Genomic DNA, 21,547 nt, shown 5'->3' with positions numbered 1-21,547 from the left:
GGTCAGGAATACCTTCATGATCCAAAATATATCTTCTTTCTTTTAACCGAAATAATCCAGCTTTTTGTGTTTGAAAAATTTAAAAACTAAAAATAGATACTTTTTATGTAGAACTGCTATAGAGCCAGGTAGTCAGTAGAGAGAACCAAAATAAAGTAACCCACTCCCCAGATCATAGGGGAGACCACTGACTTCGAGCAAATTGGTATGTTCACCTCCACTGAAAATATTTAAGCTGGGGATCTCCATGTTTACTACATGGAAAATACCAAAGGGTTCATTCCCCAGCAGCTGTTATTGGCTTGTACGGAGCTGGGATTTGAAAAGAGAGTCTGAAATGTAAGCATAGGTGAAAATCTTACCAGCAATAATCTTCAGAGACTGTCAACCACAGTGACCGTGTTATGAGAGATCTCTGTCGCATGTAGTTCCCTATGTTTGGTGGGCAAGAGACTGCCTAATGCTCGCTTTTTTACAGCTTTTGGGCCATTAATGAAAGATTGGGGAGAGTGTTAGTAAATCTGGTAAGTAGCCCAGTATTAGTTAAAGTAAAAAAATTAGGCAGGTAGTATTGGAAATTATTTAACCCAAAACTGAAATGCCAGCTGGTTTGAAATAGTTAATTGTCACCTCTGTTTTTGTTGTGAGGGTGACCAGTGCTTTTTCTTTATAAAAAAACAAAACAAAATACCCACACACCTCATTATTCAGACTTTTCCTACTTACACACAAGGTATCAGAATTAATGTAAAGCCTCCTTTTCACTTCAGTCAGTTTTCTCCTAACAATTATTGTAGCATTCTGATTGATGTGTCTTAGTGGTAGAACCAGGAAGATGATGTATTTAATAATTTTACCAGGGTATATCAAGAAATTGATGTGTATTTGTGTGTATATGCATGTGCGCACAAGTACATGTATATGCACATGCACATAATATATACATGCACATTGCGGTCAAACTTTTCAAACTTGGATTTGTAAAGATAGACTCATAAATGCATCCTGTGCAGTGTATGAGGCAGAGGTCCTGGGGGGGAAATAGAATGTGATCATATAGTTAAAGGCTTTATGATAATACCTACACACAAGGGGACCAAATTAAGTTTGCACAGGCAACCTTAATTCTGGCACTTCCTCTCTTTTGAGCATTTAACACTGAAACCTTGTGATGATGATTTAGTTTTTTGTGTATAATTTCCTAGGTTTTAAAAAGTAAACAGAAAATTCATCATGTACATCACATGACACACACGAGTCATCAGCAGGGTTCCAACCTTTAGATCCACCACTTAAATCTCTGACACCTGTTCTAATGGCATAAATGATAGCAGTAGTAGGTTGTTATCCTCTCTGTGGACCTGCAATCAGAAGCAGATGGAACACTTTCTTGGTGGGTTTCACAGATATTTTCTGGCAGCAGAGGAAAGGTAAGACTCAGGAATCCTGGCTTCCATTCCAAGCTCTGGAGGGAAGCGTGCTTTAGTGGGCACTAACTTCTCTGTCCCATCCCCCCAGTCTGTCTCTTTTCTCCACCCTGGTTCCTCATCCCAGTCCCAGTCTTCTTGCCCTGCCATTCCCAGTTCCCTGTCCACACTGGATACCAGTCTTAAACCCCTTTTTGGGACTCTTTATCCAATCTAATTCCCAGCATCCTGGCTCCTGGTGAAATCTGTCCCCAGATTCCATATCCTTTTCCCTAGGTTCTTCTTTTGTTTCTGCTGTGTCAGCATCAAGCATCTTCTTCCTTTAAGCCAGCAGGGGCACATTGAGAGCACAGAAGAGACAGGTTCTCTGCTCTCAGGATCAGGACCTGACATAGCCCACAGTAACCCAGAGCTGCAATTGCAGGGAAAGCTCTGCTAATCCCCAGTCTGGAGCATGCTCAGTGCAGATGAAATTTTGGGGGAATTAGCTGCTAAAGTCTAAGAAGACACCACTAAGCATGTCCAAACTGTAATTTTTTTTAAAGACATATGACCTGGCCAAATTTAGGCAGACTTTTCATGGAAACAGCAAAAGCCACAACCCTGAAACAGACTACACCTGCCAAATTTCAAGTCTCTGCTCCAAAGCATGAGAATGCTCAAGCTTCTGAAAGAAATGGAAAATTAATATGGGCCTATTTTTCTTTAGCCTCCTTCTCAAAAATAGCTGAATTGTTTTGTCTGAAATCTTCAAAAAATGTTGAGCCTGACACAGACACCCAGCATGGAAAATTTCAGCCCAAATAGGGAAAGTTAGTCAAAAGTTATATCCAACTGAAAGGATAGTCTGATAGGAATAGTTGGGCAACCTTAATAATAGGCAATGTTACCATTCCTGCGTATAATTTATCTATATAATGTGCACATGGTCCTGTCTTTTAATATACCAAAATGAATAACAGCAGTACTTTTTCAGCCTTTTTTCCATTTATGGGCAAATCCATACAACTGTGATAATGAGTAAATAGTATCATCATAGTTTACCAATAAAATGTTACAGACAGTGTGAGACTGCCTTAAATAAATCTTCTTTTTTAAACTTTTACTTTTTTTTAATTGGCAAGGAAAAATTGAGTTGAATATTCTAGTGAGATTACATTTTTAATAATGTAATATCCCGTTTCTGAGATTTTTTTTCATACTTGATTTGAAAACTATATTTCTACTTAGCCAGGGTATGAAGTAAATAATTTATCATTTTTAAGGTAAAGCAGGAATACATGAGCAAGCCAGAAAATGCAATCCTGATGATCTAGTTTTTGTTGGTCAGTAATTTACTTCACTTTAGCATAATTTTTAAATCAAGCTGCCAGAACCAGTCCTTTTGTGAAGTATATCATGTTTCATGATTTGGACTTAACATGGAATCAGTGAAACTCCTGTGTACAAAGTAGTAGCTCAGTGGAAGCAAGATTACTGATCTTCCTTCGAATGATTCAGACTTGAGAGATTTTAGCAAATCTCTGACCTATTTTCTTTTTCCACTTTGACCCATACTATCTGCTTCTTAGACCAAAAGTGATGGTCCGCTGTTTCCAACTTTTGCTCCAGTTTTCCAGCAGTCAGTTGCTGCTGTTGTACTATGCTTGTAATGTAGTACTAAGGGACAAGGGTTGCCAGTTTTCATATTAATTGGTAGGTTTTTTTTAATAACTTAAAGAATGTATCTGTATGTATTTTCTTCTCACTTTTTTCTGGAGTAACTTTAGTAATGTTAAGATGGCAGCTTGTACTTAGAACCACCATGGGTCTTCTGGGGTGCATTGCTCAGCCTGTTTTGTAGGTTCTAGATGTTTTTCTTAGAGCCACTCCTAGCCTTTAGACTATTAAGCCTCTCATCTCATTGCACAAGTATAACTCATTATCATTAATGACTCTAGTTTCATGTGGCTTTTGTGGGGAGAATATACCCTTTAGAACTGACAACTGTCTTCTATAATTCTATCTTTGAAGAAGAGGAGATGTGCTTAGTTTTAACCTTATATAACTTCACATGCTCATTAGCAAGACTAAATAATAGAGGTGCAGACTTGTAGACTAAGTGCATCTTGGAGACAAATGCATATCTTTAGTGGTCCATCCATTGTTATGCTTCGTTGTATTCCAGTGTAACATGCTCTGGCCATGTCAACAAGTTGACATTATGCAATTTCTTTCATTGTTTTTTAAACAAGCAGTAGATAGAATTGAAAACACGACCAATTTTAGTGCTAAGTCGTGAAAAAAATTCAAAGTCTTTATGCACTGGTTGAAGGTTAATTATGTCTTACAATTACTGATTCTTTCCAAGGATTCTATAAAAGTAGAGGTAAGTATTGAATATGTTTGCCTTCACATGTGTCAATAGAAATTTTTCACTTTTAAAAAACAAATGCAAAATATTTTTAAAAGGTGCTCTAGTAGAATTTTGAAGTGTTTTAATGCAATTTGGCTTAAAAGTACTGTAACCACATTGTATCAGGGAAATTTTATAATTAGGATTTGAAAGAAACAAGGATGAACTGTTGTATTTTAAAACATTAAGGGTTTTTCTCAGTAGCAAAGAATTGAACTGAAGGAAGGCTTACTACTTCAGGGGAGTGAATAACTTTATCTGTCACAACTTTCTTCTAAAGTTTTCATAGTTAATTACAGATCTGTCAGTTTTCTGAGCTTCCATGTCTCTATCTCTGTTTTAATATTCTAGCAATAAGAGTCTCTTGTATCACTAATTCACTATTTTCCTATGATATTTCTTCCCAGTCTGCTCGGGGCTCTTGACCAGTGTAACTCACTTGGAGCCAAATGGATGTTAGGTTCTCTTTCCAGTTGTAAAAATGTTTATTTTACCTCTTCATGCAAACATGTCCACTCATGGCAGTGGACGTTGTACAGTGAAAATCTGGCTCACAGCACCAAGAGTTTTACTGCCCCCTTGTTTGCCTATGTTTGGACTCTGAGCTTGCTTTGAGAAGTCTCTGGCAAATCATTAACCAAAAAAAATTGCTGTTAGTTAAATAACTTGATTTAGGAAGAGCTAATTTCTCTCTACTCTTCTCTTCTCTTTCCAGCCAGTCTTTATTTCTGTCTTTGTCTTTCTTTTGTCTGCCTCTAAAGAGAAGCAAATAACGCCTTCTCCCCCAACCCCTATGTTGGTGTCACTTGAGCAGCCCAGTAGGAAAGTGCTTATTATTTAGTTTATGTAAGGTATTTTAACCCTACATATGAAGTGATGTGTTAAATGATATATAAATTAATGGAAGGTTTTCCCTACAAATGGCGTACTGGACTAGGACCCTGAAATCCTAAAATAATTATTTCAGGGTGTGTGAACATAAGTCTACAATTTGGAACACTTTCTTGCCTTTTTGCATGTGCCTTCCTGTCACCTCAATTTTTTTATTCATTTAATTCAAGAAGAGTCAGTTAACTGATTTTTCTGAGGATGGTTAAAAATACAATTCTGCAGTGAAAGGATAGACCATGAAGTCTAATTTTTTTGCTCAGATAGTAGGTGTTTCCTTCTTATGCTGCTTTACTTTAAGAGATTATGGGTAAAGATTTATATTAATTACACAACTAGTTTGTTAATTATTTTATTAAAAATTGCATTTTGTTGTCTGAAATTCTTTAGTTTTCATTCATTGTGATCCATCCTAGTTTCCATGTTTGTGTGGCAAACAAAATACAATTTCACACAACTATGGAAAGGTAGCATCTGGTATCTCTCCATACAGTCAGTAAATATTGTCTTTATCTGATGTAGTCTTGCATGTAAGAGATGCCAGAAACCCAGATTAGACAGTAGAGTGCTGGCTATTGTTGTATTAATCAGTTTATTTTTAGTTTTGTAAGTCATATTATCTGCTTTCTGTCTCATACTACATTTTATATGGTATTCATAGAGCAAATGAGCCTTCTTAAAAATTAAAGTTGATGGAGCTGTAGAATATGCTTGACATAGTCTTAGCGTTCTCTATGAAAATTGGTAAATAACTCTTTTCAAGGAAACATTGTCATGAATTTACAAAGTTTTAGGGAAGGAGAAGCAAGACATCAGGTAACTTGATAATCTTTCAGTATTCAAATCTAGTTTAGGTAATTCGGTAGCCCCTGTTATAGTAGTATCTGAGCACTACCCAAACTTCTGTGAATTTACCCTTGCGGAACCCTTGCATGAAGCAGCAAAATACCATTATCCTCCTCATTTTATACAGACTGGCATGTCCACACTGGGGGGATGGGGGGGGAAGAGATGTATTTTTATCACCATTAGTTCCCACCTCATAAAATGACACCTTTTTCTCTAGTGAAGTCAAGATCTAAATTACTTTACCAGGATAACAAAGAGACCATGTGGTGGAGCTAGGAATTGAACCCCAGTCTCCCACGTCCCAGGTTCATGCCTTACCCACTGGACTTGCTTTCTGAAATCTCTCTGGAAATCAAACCGGTAATGCTTTTCTTCTCTCTACCAGCCTGAAAAATATAGGGAATCTTTTTAATCGACTTATTTGATGCCAGCAGTGTGCTTGGCACAGTTATATTTGCCCAGTGCCAGCTCCCTGCCACAAGGAGTTGACAATCTAAATCAAACTGGTAATGTTTCTTGTGTTGTGAACAAAAAATTCCTCAGTCAAGTGAATGTTGGAAATGGTGAAACTATAGTATACCATTAAACACAGACATCAAATTATCTAAACAAACAGCAAGCAGTGTCATCAGAATCTGGTATCTACTTCTCATGAACTTGCTTGAAGAAGCTCTAAAATCACTACATAAGTATTTGTGTAGTGTCAGAATTGGAGGATTGAAGATAGTTTGAGATATTCAAAGAAGGGTATCAAAAAAAAAAAGTCTGGTCATACATATGATTGCTATGTGGGAGACTGTTAAACTTGGAGACATACACTCACTCAGTGTTGCAAAGTCCAGCACTGAATATTTAGGAGTTTCCTAGCGAGTGAGAGAGTAAATTGGAGGAAGAGAGGGCATAGTCTCTTGGTGAAGACAGCTGAATGCCATTGTGGAGAACTGGAGTTTCTCTTCATAGAGCTCTTATGTGTTGCTGGTCAAGTCACTCAAACCAAATTTTTCATAGGTGATCACTCGTGAATTCCTCCTAATTTTATGAGTGTCCAGCTTGAGACACTACAGTCTCTTTTGCAAAAGTGCTGAGCACTCACAGCTGGAAATGAAGAAAATGAGAAGTGTACTTGAATGTATAAAGTACTATATAATAATAAAGTACTTTGAAAAAGCAGATCTTAGGTATCTTATATTTGGCGCCCAAAGTTAATACATACTTTTTAATCTTAATCTCATGCCTCAGCTCTCCATCCATAAAATGCTGACGATAATACCTGTTTAGTTCACGGGGGTGTTTTGAATATCAATTTGTGTTTGTGAAGCACTCAGGTTCAGTAGTGGTTAGTTCAGTAGAAAAGCTCAAGAGGCCATTCTGTGTTAATAATAGTGTTTGAGTAGTGTGAAATAAATAAGAACTAAGGCCATATGTTGAATAATGAGAATAAAACAAAATGGAATAGCTGCTTATTAACTGAACACCATCCATTCTGTTCACTTAATGAGGCAGGGTCCTGTGGAAAAAGTGTGTGATCATGTAATTATCATAATACATATGATACAAGTAGACCAAATTAAGGTTGCACAATCAGCCTTAATTCAGGCATTTTCTAACTTTAGAGTGCTTGAATTTGTAACTGTAATCTTTTTACCATCACTTATGTAATTTCCTACATTTCTAAAAAAGCAATCTGAAAACATCATGTGACATCATGTTGACTTGCATGGTCATCAGCAGGATTAGATACACTGCACAGATACCTTTCACTTGAGCTAATGGAGTATGTGGTAGCAGTTACGTTGTCACCCTCTGTCAGGGGTTCTCAAACTGGGAGTTGGGTTATTACACAGGGAGTCGCTAGCTGTCAGCCTCCACCCCAAACCCCGTTTTTCCTCCAGCATTTATAATGGTGTTAAATATATTAAAAAGTTGTTTTAATTTATAAGGGGGGGTCACACTCAAAGGCTTACTATGTGAAAGGGGTCACCAGTACAAAAGTTTGAGAACCACTGCTCTATGTGGACTAACACTGAGAGTGAAACATGCTTTGTTAGTGGCTTTCGCAGATATATGCTGACAGGACTTGAGATACTTAGGTTCCATTCGAAGCTCCAGAGGGACGTGTGCTCTAGTGGACGTGAACTCTTCTGCCCATTCTCCCCAAGCTTGACCCCTTCTGCCCCATCCCTTCCAACCTATCCCTTTCCCAGTCTCATACCACCCCATTCTCTTCATGTAAACAGTCCCAGTGTCCACTCTTGAGGCTTCTTGTCCCAGTCTCCCTTGCCCAGCCAGTCCCCTCTTAGCTCCTCATTCAATCTGTGTCTCGTGTCACTTCCATCCCCACTGGCTCCCAGTCAGTCTTCTTGCCCAAATAGAGTCAATGCCTCTCCTCCAACTCCCAGGCAGTTTTTCTTCTTCTCCCTCTAGTCCCCTCCTACTCCTTTTGCTCTTCTCTTGTCCAGCCTTTGTCTCCCCTACACTTGAATCAGATGGCTTCCTCCTCTGCATTGTCTGTGGGCCAGCAGGGCTTACTGAGCACACAAGAGGGACAGACTCCCTGCTCTTGGTTCCTCTGGCTGTGCACTGCAGTGGTCAAAAAGGCTAACAGAATGTTAGGAACTATTAGGAAAGGGACAGAAAATATAATGCCAGTATATAAAGGGGAAAACAGGTAGATATCTGCAACCCCCACCCCACCCCTATTCTGTATGCTCCTCCTGAAGCTCTGGTATTAGCCAGTGTTGGATACTGGAATAGATGGATCATTAATTGACCCAGTATGGCTCTTCTTGTGTTATCCTGTCTGCCAGGAGCATGACAATAATAAGGACTTTAATGGGTTAACAGGTACTAGGATAATCACATGGGAATCATTTCTTAAAAGAACAGTAAGAAAAGTAATCACGACTAAGGAATTCAAAAAGGTTGTGGATATAAAGCTCATTGGTCAGCAAGTGCAAAAGCTAATGAGCTTAAGTTTTCTGGAACTGAGAGCAGATCATTTTACACTTAATCTTACAACCATTCAGGGAGTATATGTAGCGTTTTAATGTGGCAATAGGAGTGCATTGTTGGGCCCTATTTGTGTTATGGCACGAAAAAGGAACTTTTTCATGTAATAGGATTCAGAGTAGCAGCCGTGTTAGTCTGTATTCGCAAAAAGAAAAGGAGTACTTGTGGCACCTTAGAGACTAACAAATTTATTAGTCTCTATTTGTTAGTCTCTAAGGTGCCACAAGTACTCCTTTTCTTCATGTAATAGGAGTTTGCTTACATGAGCAAACAAGTAGGCATGGGAGCTTTGATCTTGCTTATGCTTGAAGACAGCAGCAGCTCCTTTGATCTGGGAGGCACAGTGAGACGATGCAAAAGAAGCACGCTCTGCCCAGGTTCAAAGATAGACAGGTAATAGCGGTGAGTACACTATCAAAATGGTAGCCAAATTGTCTTCTTTAAATGTTTCTCCCTCTTCCCCCCAGGAAAAGGTTAGTCTAAAGAGACAGAATGGTTCCACTAGGGAGTGGAGGCCTTTGTTCACTTCCCAGCTGTGCCACAGACTTTCTGTGAGAGCTTAGACAAGTCACCTGATCCACCCCTGCCTCAGTTTCCTAGCTGTAAAATGAGACTAATAATACTTAACTAACCTATGCAGGCATTGAGGGCAAATGTTGGAGGCTTACTCTGATGGTGGGATCATCTAATTTCATAGTATGGTCACAGACTACCCTGTTATATTTTTTTAATTACATTGGATAATGTCTAAGACCTTTCAGATCATTCACTTCTCCAAACCCTAGCTGCCTTGGCCATCACTGTCATAATTTGAGGCAATGGGGGAACTGTAGCTTCGCCTGTGTATCCAAGCCATTACCTAATCATGGTTCTCCCTCTACCTAAGATCAGAATTGAGGTTCTCTTTCTGTGGCATCTATTACTAATTGCCCCAGCTAACATTTCCGAGACCCAATTCAAGTAATCTTAGATGAAAGAAAGTATTAGAAGTAGAGATAAAATAACCATAATGAAATAAGCCAAGGTCACAGAACACTATGGAAAAGATTTGGTAGGTTGTCTCTAACCTTTGTTAATAAAAGACAGAGTATAAGATGCCTGAAAATCTCATATGACATAAGGTTTTCATTTGTCCGACACACAGTTTGGAAGTTTTTTTATCCCATTTCAGTGCTCAGGTCTCAGAGGTCAATCATTCTAACTGGATTTGCTGTTTTGTACATGCTGGTTTGTCTATTTAAGTTCAAGCATTAAATTTCAATTAGTGTTGGTGAGACTATTATCCACCATATCCTCTCTGGAAAGGAAAGCGTAGATCCTCTACTTAGCGAGAAGGAGAGCTGATAATAGATGGCATCAGTGAGGTGTCTAATGCCTATTTTGCTTCATTTTTCACTAAAAGGGTTAATGGTGACCAGATAATTACACAATAAATGCTAACAAAGGGGAAGGAACGCAGCCTGAAATAGGGAGATAACAGATTTAAAAGAGTATTTAGATAAGTTAGATGTAATCGGAAATTAGTCTAGGGTTCTTGAGCTAGCTGAACCAATCTTGGAACCATTAGAAATTTGAGAATTCATGGAGGATGGGTAAGTTCCCAGAGGACTGGAGAAGAACAGTAATACCTGTCTTTAAAAAGAGGAATAAAAAGAACCTGGGGAATTATATACCAGTCAGCCTAACTTTGATACCTGAATAGATACTGGAACAAATTATTAATCAATTGTAAGCACCTAAAGGGTACTAGTAATAGCTAAGGCTACGTTTTAGTCACAGGTATTTTTAGTAAAAGTCATGGACAGGTTCACAGGCAGTAAACAAAAATTCACAGCCCGTGACCAGTCCATGACTTGTACTATGTACCCCTGACTAAATCTTAGGGAGGGGCGCGGCCCGGGGGCAGCATGGGTGTTTGGAGGGGAGGGCAGCCCAGGGGGGCAAGGATCCCCCACTGGTGCTGGGAGAGGGGTGTTGGCAGGGCTGGCAGGCTTCCTACCCGGCTCTGCACCTCCCCGGAAGCGGCAACATCCCCTTCCCTTAGCTCCTAGGCGGAGATGTGTCCAGGCAGATCTGCGCACTGCCTTCTCCCCAGGTGCTGGCTCTGCAGTTCCCATTGGCCGGGAACCGGGAACGTGCAGGCCACGCCTCCCCCTAGGAGCTGAGGGATGTTGCCACTTCTGGGGAGCCCCGTCCCATTTCCCCCTCTCCCCCCCCCCCCGAGGTAAGCACCACCCAGAGCCCTCACCTCCTCCTGGACCCTGAGCCACTGCCCCCCCCCAAACTCCTGCTGCTGCTGGGGTGGGGGGAGGGGGATGCCCCGGGACTGCCCCAGCAGTGATCGGTGCGGCTAGCCCAAGGGCTGCCCGAGCTTCTCAGGTGGCCCTCAGGCCAGCCTCACCAGCCGTTGCAGAAGTCACGGAGGTCGTGAAAAGTCACAGAATCCATGACTTCTGTGACCTTTGTGACAAACTCTCAGCCTCAGTAATAGCTAACATAGATTTGTCAAGAACCAATCATGCCAAGTAAACCTCGTTTCCTTCTTTGACTGGGCTACCGTCCTAGTAGATAGAGGGGAAGCTGCAGATGTGATATATCTTGATTTTAGTAAGGCTTATGACACAGTCTCTCATGAAATTCTCATAAGCAAACTAGGGAAATTACTATAAGATTGGTGTAAACCTGGTTGAAAGATTGTATTCAGAGTAGTTATTAATGCTTCTCTGTCAAAGTGGGGGGATGTATCCAGGGAGGACCCACAGGGGCGAGGCCTGTCTGATACTAGTCAATATTTTCATTAACTAATTGGATAACAGAGTAGAGGTGACACCAAGCTGGGAAGGGTTGGTAACACTTTGGAGGACAGGATTAGAATTCTAAATGACCTTGACAAATTGGAGAATTGATCTGAAATCAAGAAGATGAAATCCAGTAAAGACAAGTGCAAAGTACTACACTTAGGAAGGAACACTCAGATGTACAACTACAAAATGGGGAACATCTGGCTAGGCAATAGTACAGCAGAAAAGGATTTGGGGGTTACAGTGGATCACAAATTGAAAATGAGTCAACAAGCTGCCGGACGCTGGGTTGTGGGATTTGGTGGGGCGAAGTTTTTGCTTTATTACACCCCATGCAGGTTCGGGGCGGCTGAGGAGGCAGTATGTTTCTGTTTAGCTCCCCGGGCTCATCAGTAATCTCCTTGACTCCAGAGAGATTACTGATGAACCCAGGAAGCTGAGTAGCAAATACCACTTCCTTAGCCACATGGGAACCTGCATGGGCATATGAAAAGTTTCTTTGGGAGGAGACGCTTTTCCCTGGGACAGCTTGGGGTCTGGGCTGGGGAGGCACGGCATGGCTGTGGCCGGCCCAAGGCTACTGGCTGCGGGGGCGCTCAGGACCTCCTCTAGCCAGGGAGGGCGGGAGGGATGCTCGGTGCTTCTCCAGGTGGAAGGGGCTCATGGCTCCAGCCACTAGGCAGTGGCAGGGGTCTTGTGGCTCCAGCTGCAGAGGGGTGGTGGGGCTCTGGCCTCAGGGAACAGAACAGGTGGAACTGGGGGCTAGCCTCCCCAAAGGAGGGCTCTACTTACCGCCCATGCTCTCCCTCCTAAATCAAGAAAATAGCAGACTATGATTTTGAGTACTTGTGGCACCTTAGAGACTAACAAATTTATTTGAGCATAAGGTTTCGTGAGCTACAGCTCACTTCATTGGCTGCTACTCTGAAACCTATGATTTTGAGGAGGCTGAGATCCTGTCATAGGCTTACTTATGCATCGTACAGTCTTCAGCCACTATGATGATTTAAAGTACTCCAGAGAAGCATTGCAGAAGCAAATGGTGAAAACATCTCACTCAAAGACCATGTGTGAAGAGGTGCAAAGTGGATATTGTCTTAGAAAAAGTGGAGTGTTGAAGTTAGAAAGTGCCAAGTGGTCATGTGTTAATCACAGTTTTAGAAAGGTTTGAATGCTTCTGTAGATGACAGTAGAGACAGATGTTGATAATAGCAGTGGTTCTTTCAGGAACTTTCCTGAATATTGAATTTCCTGGTCCAATCTGTTGATCTTATTGTTAGAAAAATATTTACCATTAGTGAGAAAACAGCCAAATATCAAAGTGAATTCAAAAAGTAACTCCATTCCACGTACATTTTCCTTCATTCTCCTGGATTCTCTGAATGGATAGTTGTATTAAATGGTAACCTTGACCTGTTATTGAAGCTGAAGATTTTCTCCACAGTAGGAAGTGAAGAGGAATCTTTGAGCATGGGGGGGCTTAGTATTAAGTATGACTATCTCAATGAGAAACATTAAGTACCCCAAAGAAAAATATTTCTCAGCCCTGGTCTACACTAGGACTTTAGGTCAAATTTAGCAGCGTTAAATCGATGTAAACCTGCACCCGTCCACACAATGAAGCCCTTTATTTCGACTTAAAGGGCTCTTAAAATAGATTTCCTTACTCCACCCCTGACAAGTGGATTAGTGCTTAAATCGACCTTGCCGGCTCGAATTTGGGGTACTGTGGACACAATTCGATGGTATTGGCCTCCGGGAGCTATCCCAGAGTGCTCCATTGTGACCGCTCTGGACAGCACTCTCAACTCAGATGCACTGGCCAGGTAGACAGGAAAAGAACCGTGAACTTTTAAATCTCATTTCCTGTTTGGCCAGCGTGACAACCTGCAGGTGACCATGCAGAGCTCATCAGCACAGGTGACCATGATGGAGTCCCAGAATCACAAAAGAGCTCCAGCATGGACCGAACAGGAGGTATGGGATCTGATCGCTGTTTGGGGAGAGGAATCCGTTGTATCAGAACTCCGTTCCAGTTTTCGAAATGCCAAAACCTTTGTGAAAATCTCCCAGGGCATGAAGGACAGAGGCCATAACAGGGACCCGAAGCAGTGCCGCGTGAAACTGAAGGAGCTGAGGCAAGCCTACCAGAAAACCAGAGAGGCGAACGGCCGCTCCGGGTCAGAGCCCCAAACATGCCGCTTCTATGATGAGCTGCATGCCATTTTAGGGGGTTCAGCCACCACTACCCCAGCTGTGTTGTTTGACTCCTTCAATGGAGATGGAGGCAATACGGAAGCAGGTTTTGGGGACGAAGAAGATGATAGCTCACAGCAAGCAAGCAGAGAAACCGGTTTTCCCGACAGCCAGGAACTGTTTCTCACCCTGGACCTGGAGCCAGTACCCCCCGAACCCACCCAAGGCTGCCTCCTGGACCCAGCAGGTGGAGAAGGGACCTCTGGTGAGTGTACCTTTTAAAATACTATACATGGTTTAAAAGCAAGCATGTGAAAGAATTACTTTGCGCTGGCATTCGCGGTTCTCCTAGATGTACTCCTAAAGCCTTTGCAAAAGGTTTCTGGGGAGGGCAGCCTTATTGTGTCCTTAATGGTAGGACACTTTACCACTCCAGGCCAGTAACACGTACTCGGGAATCATTGTAGAACAAAGCATTGCAGTGTATGTTTGCTGGCATTCAAACGACATCCATTCTTTATCTCTCTGTGTTATCCTCAGGAGAGTGAGATATAATTCATGGTCACCTGGTTGAAATAGAGTGCTTTTCTTCAGGGACTCAGAGGAGCCCATTCCTGCTGGGCTGTTTGCCTGTGGCTAAACAGAAATGTTCCCCGCTGTTAGCCACAGGGAGGGGGGAGGGTTGAGGGGGTAGCCACGCGGTGGGGGGAGGCAAAATGCGACCTTGTAACGAAAGCACATGTGCTATGTATGTAATGTTAACAGCAAGGATTACCCTGAAAGAGTGTAGCCACTGTTTTATAAAATGTGTCTTTTTAAATACCGCTGTCCCTTTTTTTTTCTCCACCAGCTGCATGTGTTTCAATGATCACAGGATCTTCTCCTTCCCAGAGGCTAGTGAAGCTTAGAAAGAAAAAAAAACGCACTCGCGATGAAATGTTCTCCGAGCTCATGCTGTCCTCCCACACTGACAGAGCATAGACGAATGCGTGGAGGCAAATAATGTCAGAGTGCAGGAAAGCACAAAATGACCGGGAGGAGAGGTGGCGGGCTGAAGAGAGTAAGTGGCAGGCTGAAGAGAGTAAGTGGCAGGCTGAAGAGAGGGCTGAAGCTCAAATGTGGCGGCAGTGTGATGAGAGGAGGCAGGATTCAATGCTGTGGCTGCTGGCGGACCAAACCAGTATGCTCCAGTGTATGGTTGAGCTGCAGCAAAGGCAGCTGGAGCACAGACTGCCACTGCAGCCCCTGAGTAACCAACCGCCCTCCTCCCCAAGTTCCATAGCCTCCACACCCAGACGCCCAAGAACGCGGTGGGGGGGCCTCCGGCCAACCAGCCACCCCACCACAGAGGATTGCCCAAAAAAAAGAAGGCTGTCATTCAATAAATTTTAAAGTTGTAAACTTTTAAAGTGCTGTGCTTAAAGTGCTGTGTGGCATTTTCCTTCCCTCCTCCACCACCCTTCCTGGGCTACCTTGGTAGTCATCCCCCTATTTGTGTGATGAATGAATAAAGAATGCATGAATGTGAAGCAACAATGACTTTATTGCCTCTGCAAGTGGTGGTTGACGGGAGGAGGGGCGGGTGGTTAGCTTACAGGGAAGTAGAGTGAACCAAGGGGCGGGGGGTTTCATCAAGGAGAAACAAACAGATCTTTCACACCGTAGCCTGGCCAGTCATGAAACTGGTTTTCAAAGCTTCTCTGATACGTACCGCGCCCTCCTGTGCTCTTCTAACCGCCCTGGTGTCTGGCTGCGCGTAACCAGCAGCCAGGCGATTTGCCTCAACCTCCCACCCCGCCATAAACGTCTCCCCCTTACTCTTACAGATATTGTGGAGCACACAGCAAGCAGTAATAACAGTGGGAATATTAGTTTCGCTGAGGTCTAAGTGAGTCAGTAAACTGCGCCAGCGCGCCTTTAAACGTCCAAATGCACATTCTACCACCATTCTGCACTTGTTCAGCCTGTAGTTGAACAGCTCCTGACTACTATCCAGGCTGCCTGTGTACGGCTTCATGAGCCATGGCATTAAGGGGTAGGCTGGGTCCCCAAGGATACATATAGGCATTTCAACATCCCCAACAGTTATTTTCTGGTCTGGGAATAAAGTCCCTTCCTGCAGCTTTTGAAACAGACCAGAGTTCCTGAAGATGCAAGCGTCATGTACCTTTCCCGGCCATCCCACGCTGATGTTGGTGAAACGTCCCTTGTGATCCACCAGAGCTTGCAGCACTATCGAAAAGTACCCCTTGCGGTTTATGTACTCGCCGGCTTGGTGCTCCGGTGCCAAGATAGGGATATGGGTTCCGTCTGTGGCCCCACCACAGTTAGGGAATCCCATTGCAGCAAAGCCATCCACTATGACCTGCACATTTCCCAGGGTCACTACCCTTGATATCAGCAGATCTTTGATTGTGTTGGCTACTTGCATCACAGCAGCCCCCACAGTAGATTTGCCCACTCCAAATTGATTCCCAACTGACCGGTAGCTGTCTGGCGTTGCAAGCTTCCACAGGGCTATCGCCACTCGCTTCTCAACTGTGAGGGCTGCTCTCATCTTGGTATTCCTGCGCTTCAGGGCAGGGGAAAGCAAGTCACAAAGTTCCATGAAAGTGCCCTTACGCATGCGAAAGTTTTGCAGCCACTGGAAATCGTCCCAGACCTGCAACACTATGCGGTCCCACCAGTCTGTGCTTGTTTCCCGAGCCCAGAATCGGCGTTCCACAGCATGAACCTGCCCCATTAGCACCATGATGCATGCATTGGCAGGGTCCATGCTTTCAGAGAAATCTGTGTCCATGTCCTGATCACTCACGTGACCGCGCTGACGTCGCCTCCTCGCCCGGTATCTCTTTGCCAGGTTCCGGTGCTGCATATACTGCTGGATAATGCGTGTGGTGTTTAATGTGCTCCTAATTGCCAAAGTGAGCTGAGTGGCCTCCATGCTTGCCTTGGTATGGCGTCTGCACAGGTAACTCAGGAAAAAAGGCGCGAAACGATTGTCTGCCCTTGCTTTCACAGAGGGAGGGAGGGAACGGGGGCCTGACGATATGTACCCAGAACCACCCGCGACAATGTTTTAGCCCCATCAGACATTGGGATCTCAACCCAGAATTCCAATGGGCAGCGGAGACTGTGGGAACTGTGGGATAGCTATCCACAGTGCAACGCTCCGGAAGTCGACTCTAGCCTCGGTACTGTGGAAGCGCTCCGCTGAGTTAATGCACTTGGAGCATTTTCTGTGAGGACACACACACTCGAATATATAACCGATTTCTAAAAAAACGACTTCTATAAATTCGACCTTATTCCGTAGTGTAGACATACCCTCATTTTCCAAGGTGTGTGGAGGGAGGGGGGAGGAAATAATCTTAGAATAATGTTAGAAATTACCTTCCATGCATGATTTCTCTCTCTTATTTGAGCAGTGCTTTGTAGGTGATTCTGCAAGGAGGGAAAGGGATACAGTTTATAACCTATTCTTAAAAATGTGCAAAATTAGCAAATTAATGAGTATTCGTTATTTATGGGATGATTTAAAACTATGAATTGTGTATTCATGATTTCTTCATGCTGATATTTTGACTCTAACAAAGAAAGACTCCCTGTGCAGTGAACAAAAGTGAACTATAATAAAAGCAATCTCCTGGGTTAGGGTATTATCCTTCTCCCATTTCAAGTAAATGGCATAGTTCCCATTGACTTCAAAGGTTTTGGATCCACACCCTTAAAGAAACTTCTCCTTTGCATACAGTTTGCCAAAATGGTCACTTTAAGTTGTCTGTGTTTCAGACAGAAGTTACAGTCTGGGGCTTGAAGGATGGACAGGGGGTTAGGTGTAAGAAAATCAACAAATGATATCATTAGAAAACCAAAATAGACTTGAATAAAAAATTTACATCTCTATTTTCCCCATTAGTTATTTATGTGGAAAGTTCTGTTGGTTCCATAACACTAATCAAAGCTGCCTGTAATTATTGAGCCCTGCTACTAAACATGTTTGCTTCCCCGTCTTCTGAGTTCAGTTATTATTTGGTGTTATCAAGATGCGTTGAGCTTTATTTTTATTTTGCTTAATACTTTCCAAATCCATTTAAAAAAAAAATCATGATACACAGATTTAGCTTTTAACTGTTTGATCTTATTTCATTTTTCTCTGACAAGAACTTGGGCTTGTTTTTATTAATCATTTGATAAACAAGCATGTGGATTTACCTCCACATGGGATTTTTGCTTGTTTTTATTAGTCTGTTTTGATAAAGAATCCTACTTTCTTATTCTACATTGCAATCTTTTGTTTAGATGTTCTAAATAATTCTGCATTTTGCTGCTCGTTGTTGTTTGTCTCAATAGAATCTGTTTCTGACTAGTTTGTACTCTTTCTGCTCATGGATTTTAATTTTTCTCAGCCAAATTTCCACATGTTCGCTAACTGCGAATCTATAGATATTGACATTAATCCCATAAAAGAGAAATGTTGTCAAACTCTTTCGTAGTGTAAGCTTGTCATGGTTCTGCTAAATTTTCTTTCCTTATTATTTTTGCAGATAGCCCAAAGGATAATAATAATAATAATAATTTATATATATATATATATATATATATATATTATAATAATTTATTAAACTATCTCTTGCTGATAACCCTGAGACAAACACTCTTGTGTTTGGACAAGAGACACTGAGCCTGTCAGCAAAGATTTCTGAATGTAAATTTTCAAAAAAACACACATTAACTACAGTTTAGTTTTCTACAAGAATGTTAGGTAAAGTGGGAGGTTAGAATTATACTTTCTAGCATTTAAGGTTGACCTAAAGTGGTGGTCCCAACAGGTTAACTGTTCCCTAGTAAAGGATACAAAGGACCAGCTGCAGCAAAGGCCGCCTATTTGTTCTCCAGCGGTTTTTCTATGTATTATTATTAGTTGTAGTATTAGTATTATTTATTTATTATTATTTGTTTGAAAGCCTCTGTTTGAAAGTTGTTTGGCTGCGAAGAAAATCTTCAAAGCATGAATCAAGTATAACTGATGCAGCAATATCTGCTGGAGAGCCTGCTGTGAATTGTCCCATTCATTTAGCTGATGCTCACTCGGATGCAAATGGGATATTTTAATTGTTTCACATCTCATTAAAATGTGTAAGAAAGGAGAAGTGGTATGAAGATTTATAAGTGTATTATAAAGTGGAGGCAGGCTGATGTAGGACTAGCTTAGGCAGAGAGGAGGGGGAAAATGAGGCTGAAGATGCATAAATTAAGATGGGCAGGCCTTTAACAACTCATGGAACGGGCAGTGGCACTTAATCGGGTTTTATTCCTGAAACTCCGTTTTCAACAGTTTGGGAAATACCGATTTAAAGCAATATTTAAAAAAAAGAAAAAAGAGTTGAGGATTTTACAAAGTATGGGGGACTTAGGGTAGAAGATTAAAGAGCAACAGGGTCTCTCTCACTCCTCCAACTCCCCCTCTTCCCCATTAGGGATATCTGGGAACCCTAGTATTGTTAAATATCTTAGTTTAAGCTCCTGGATTGAGTGGGTCCATTACTTCTATTAATATAGGGGTTAATTTTCAGTATGGATTAAAATCTAGAAAGCTGTAGGAATTTCCACCTGCTGACTAAGATGTGAAGTTCCATCATGAATTTCTGTGATTAATTAGTAGCCTGGAAAAAGAATATTGTTTTTGTTGAATTTCTTGAATCATGACTCTGATATAAGCAATACAACATTTTAATACCTGCATATCACTGGGTACATAATCTGTAACAAAGATGATAGATTTAACAGGTCTAAATGCAAAATATACTATGTAAATACATTACTGAAGTTACTTAACATACGTGACTCCTCTTCTGACTATGACATGGTTTTCCAAGAAGTATGACTGAAATTTCTTCCCTCCTGTTTGTTTTTTAGCCCTGGAGTGAGATCTGATGTAAGCTCTTCTCCATCCACCACCTCAACAGCAACAGGACCACCTCCCAAGCTTTGCCTGGTCTGTTCTGATGAAGCCTCTGGATGTCATTATGGTGTCCTAACTTGCGGCAGCTGCAAAGTATTCTTCAAAAGAGCTGTGGAAGGTAGGATGTGTTTTGAGAGTTTATTATCTGTTAAAACTTATAAAACATATGTACAATCTAATGCCTCTGCAGGCATCCTTGCTACTTCCTAGAATCCTATGGGAAATTAACTATTTCTTCTACAAATGCTGACCTCGTGTATTCCACTGTGGGTACACGTGTACGCCATGTGCCCAGAGTCAGAGAATTTTGAAAGTAGTGTCTGTTGGTCTGCTCATGTACCCTCACTGTCCTCTGTGCCTCCAACTGTGGAGGTAAAGACCAGAGCTGACCAACCACTTCTCCAGTTCCTTCTTACCACCGTGTGACCTACGTCAGATCCTCCAGCATCCGGATCTTTGTCTTCCTTTGTTCTTTAGTCTGTAAAAATATATAGTAAATAGTTTTGAATTTTACTCAATAGTTTTAGCTAAGTTTTATAGTTAAGTAATTCCCCGTCTTGGGGAATTATCCTTGTGTACCACGTTAAGGGTGCTGTACTACATTCAGGCCTGTACACTTCAAGATCTGTACTTGTTGCCCATGCTCCTTCTTAGTCAGTGATGACCATCAGTGCTGCCTGTCCTGCCATGGGGAAGCTTGTGTCATGGCACGGTGCAGTGTCTGGTACACTTTTCCCAGTAGTACCAGGAAATGCAGGAATTTGTCTTAAGAAGCACTTAACGGAGAAAGCTAAGAGATCACAGTCGGATCTGGGCTGGGGGACCTTTCCCCCAACCCCATTCAGCAGCTTGACTCAGCAAGGATTGCACTTCCTGCCATGAGGTCTGAGTTAGGCAAGGGAATCTACTCCCACAGACCCCATCGGGGTCTTGTCAAGAAGGCAGGAAGCATTCTCATAAACATGAGAGCAAATCCTCCTCCAGGTCCACTTCTAAGAAGTTGGATATAACCCTGCATAAGTTGATTTGGAGAGACAGGACCCCTCACACTCCAGGGACAGCAGAGTCTCATGCTCCACCTGATGACATTTTTGCTCTCCTTGATCCCCCAATTTCCTTAAGGGAGGAGTGTGTTCCCCATCCCATTGTCCAGCCATGGTTTCCTTCCAGCTGAACCGTCAGTACCACTGATGGATCCAGAATTGGCATTTTCTCTCTCAGTAGATTCTGAACCCCTGAGGAACTGATGTCTCCTCCTCTGAGGACAGGGGACCTGGACTAGTCTGGAGCCAACCTCCACCTCAGCACCTGCCTCACAGCTGTTGGTACCCCAAGCTGTGGGCACCTCCACAAACACACTTTGACTTGTTTTACTGGCCATGTTGGGGCCGTACCACCCTGCAGAGTTGACGTGATCCGCTAGGGAGTCAGTTCACCATTCCCCTGCAAGAGGACAGCCAGAGCTTCCATCTGACCCCATGGAAGCGGGAGGATTATGAGCCATATCCAGCAATTCTTCTGGTACCGACAAGACTGTCATCATCTGTGGATGAAGCAGTTTCTCCAATATCTTCTCCCATACATATCCCTAGTGACCATAAGCAGTTCCAGGAACTGTTATGTAGGATGGTAGTGGCACTGCAGATCTCCCTTGAGGAAATTCAGGATCCCCAACATAAACTCCTGGACATCCTACAGGCTTTTGGATCCAGCCAAATAGTGCTTCCTGTTAATGAAGCCATTCTGGAACCAGCAAGAGCAGTCTGGTGTACCCCAGCCACTAGTGCCCGTACCCCTAAGAGAGCAGAAAAATGCTATTGTCTTCTCATTCTACAACTAATTCTTTGGTTATCCAGTTTGCTATGGAGACTTCTAGACAGCAATACCCTAAGTCTACTCTGGTTGACAAAGCAGGTAAACACCTAGATTTATTGGGAAGGAAGGTCTTCACTTCTTCTAACCCTCAGTTCAGAATAGCCAATTACCAAGCACTGTTGCCTAAGTATGATTACCTGAA

At 42.4% G+C, this 21,547-nt stretch overlaps 1 protein-coding gene across 2 annotated transcripts in view; it reads left to right on the top strand.

Moving 5' to 3' along the window:
- Positions 1 to 21,547, top strand: part of NR3C1 (nuclear receptor subfamily 3 group C member 1) — a 159,169-nt gene that overhangs the window by 84,095 nt on the left and 53,527 nt on the right. For both annotated transcript variants that reach the window (XM_084636517.1, XM_084636518.1), the window contains exon 3: positions 19,485 to 19,648. In XM_084636517.1, coding sequence (XP_084492643.1) covers positions 19,485 to 19,648 — 164 coding nt within the window. The remainder of the gene's footprint in view (positions 1 to 19,484; positions 19,649 to 21,547) is intronic.

The sequence above is a fragment of the Lepidochelys olivacea genome, assembly GCF_965140295.1.
Source record: "Lepidochelys olivacea isolate rLepOli2 genome assembly, chromosome: 8".
Classification (NCBI taxonomy): domain Eukaryota; kingdom Metazoa; phylum Chordata; order Testudines; family Cheloniidae; genus Lepidochelys; species Lepidochelys olivacea.
Note: the sequence above shows the minus strand (reverse complement) of the source record. Positions and strands in the feature narration are given on the sequence as shown.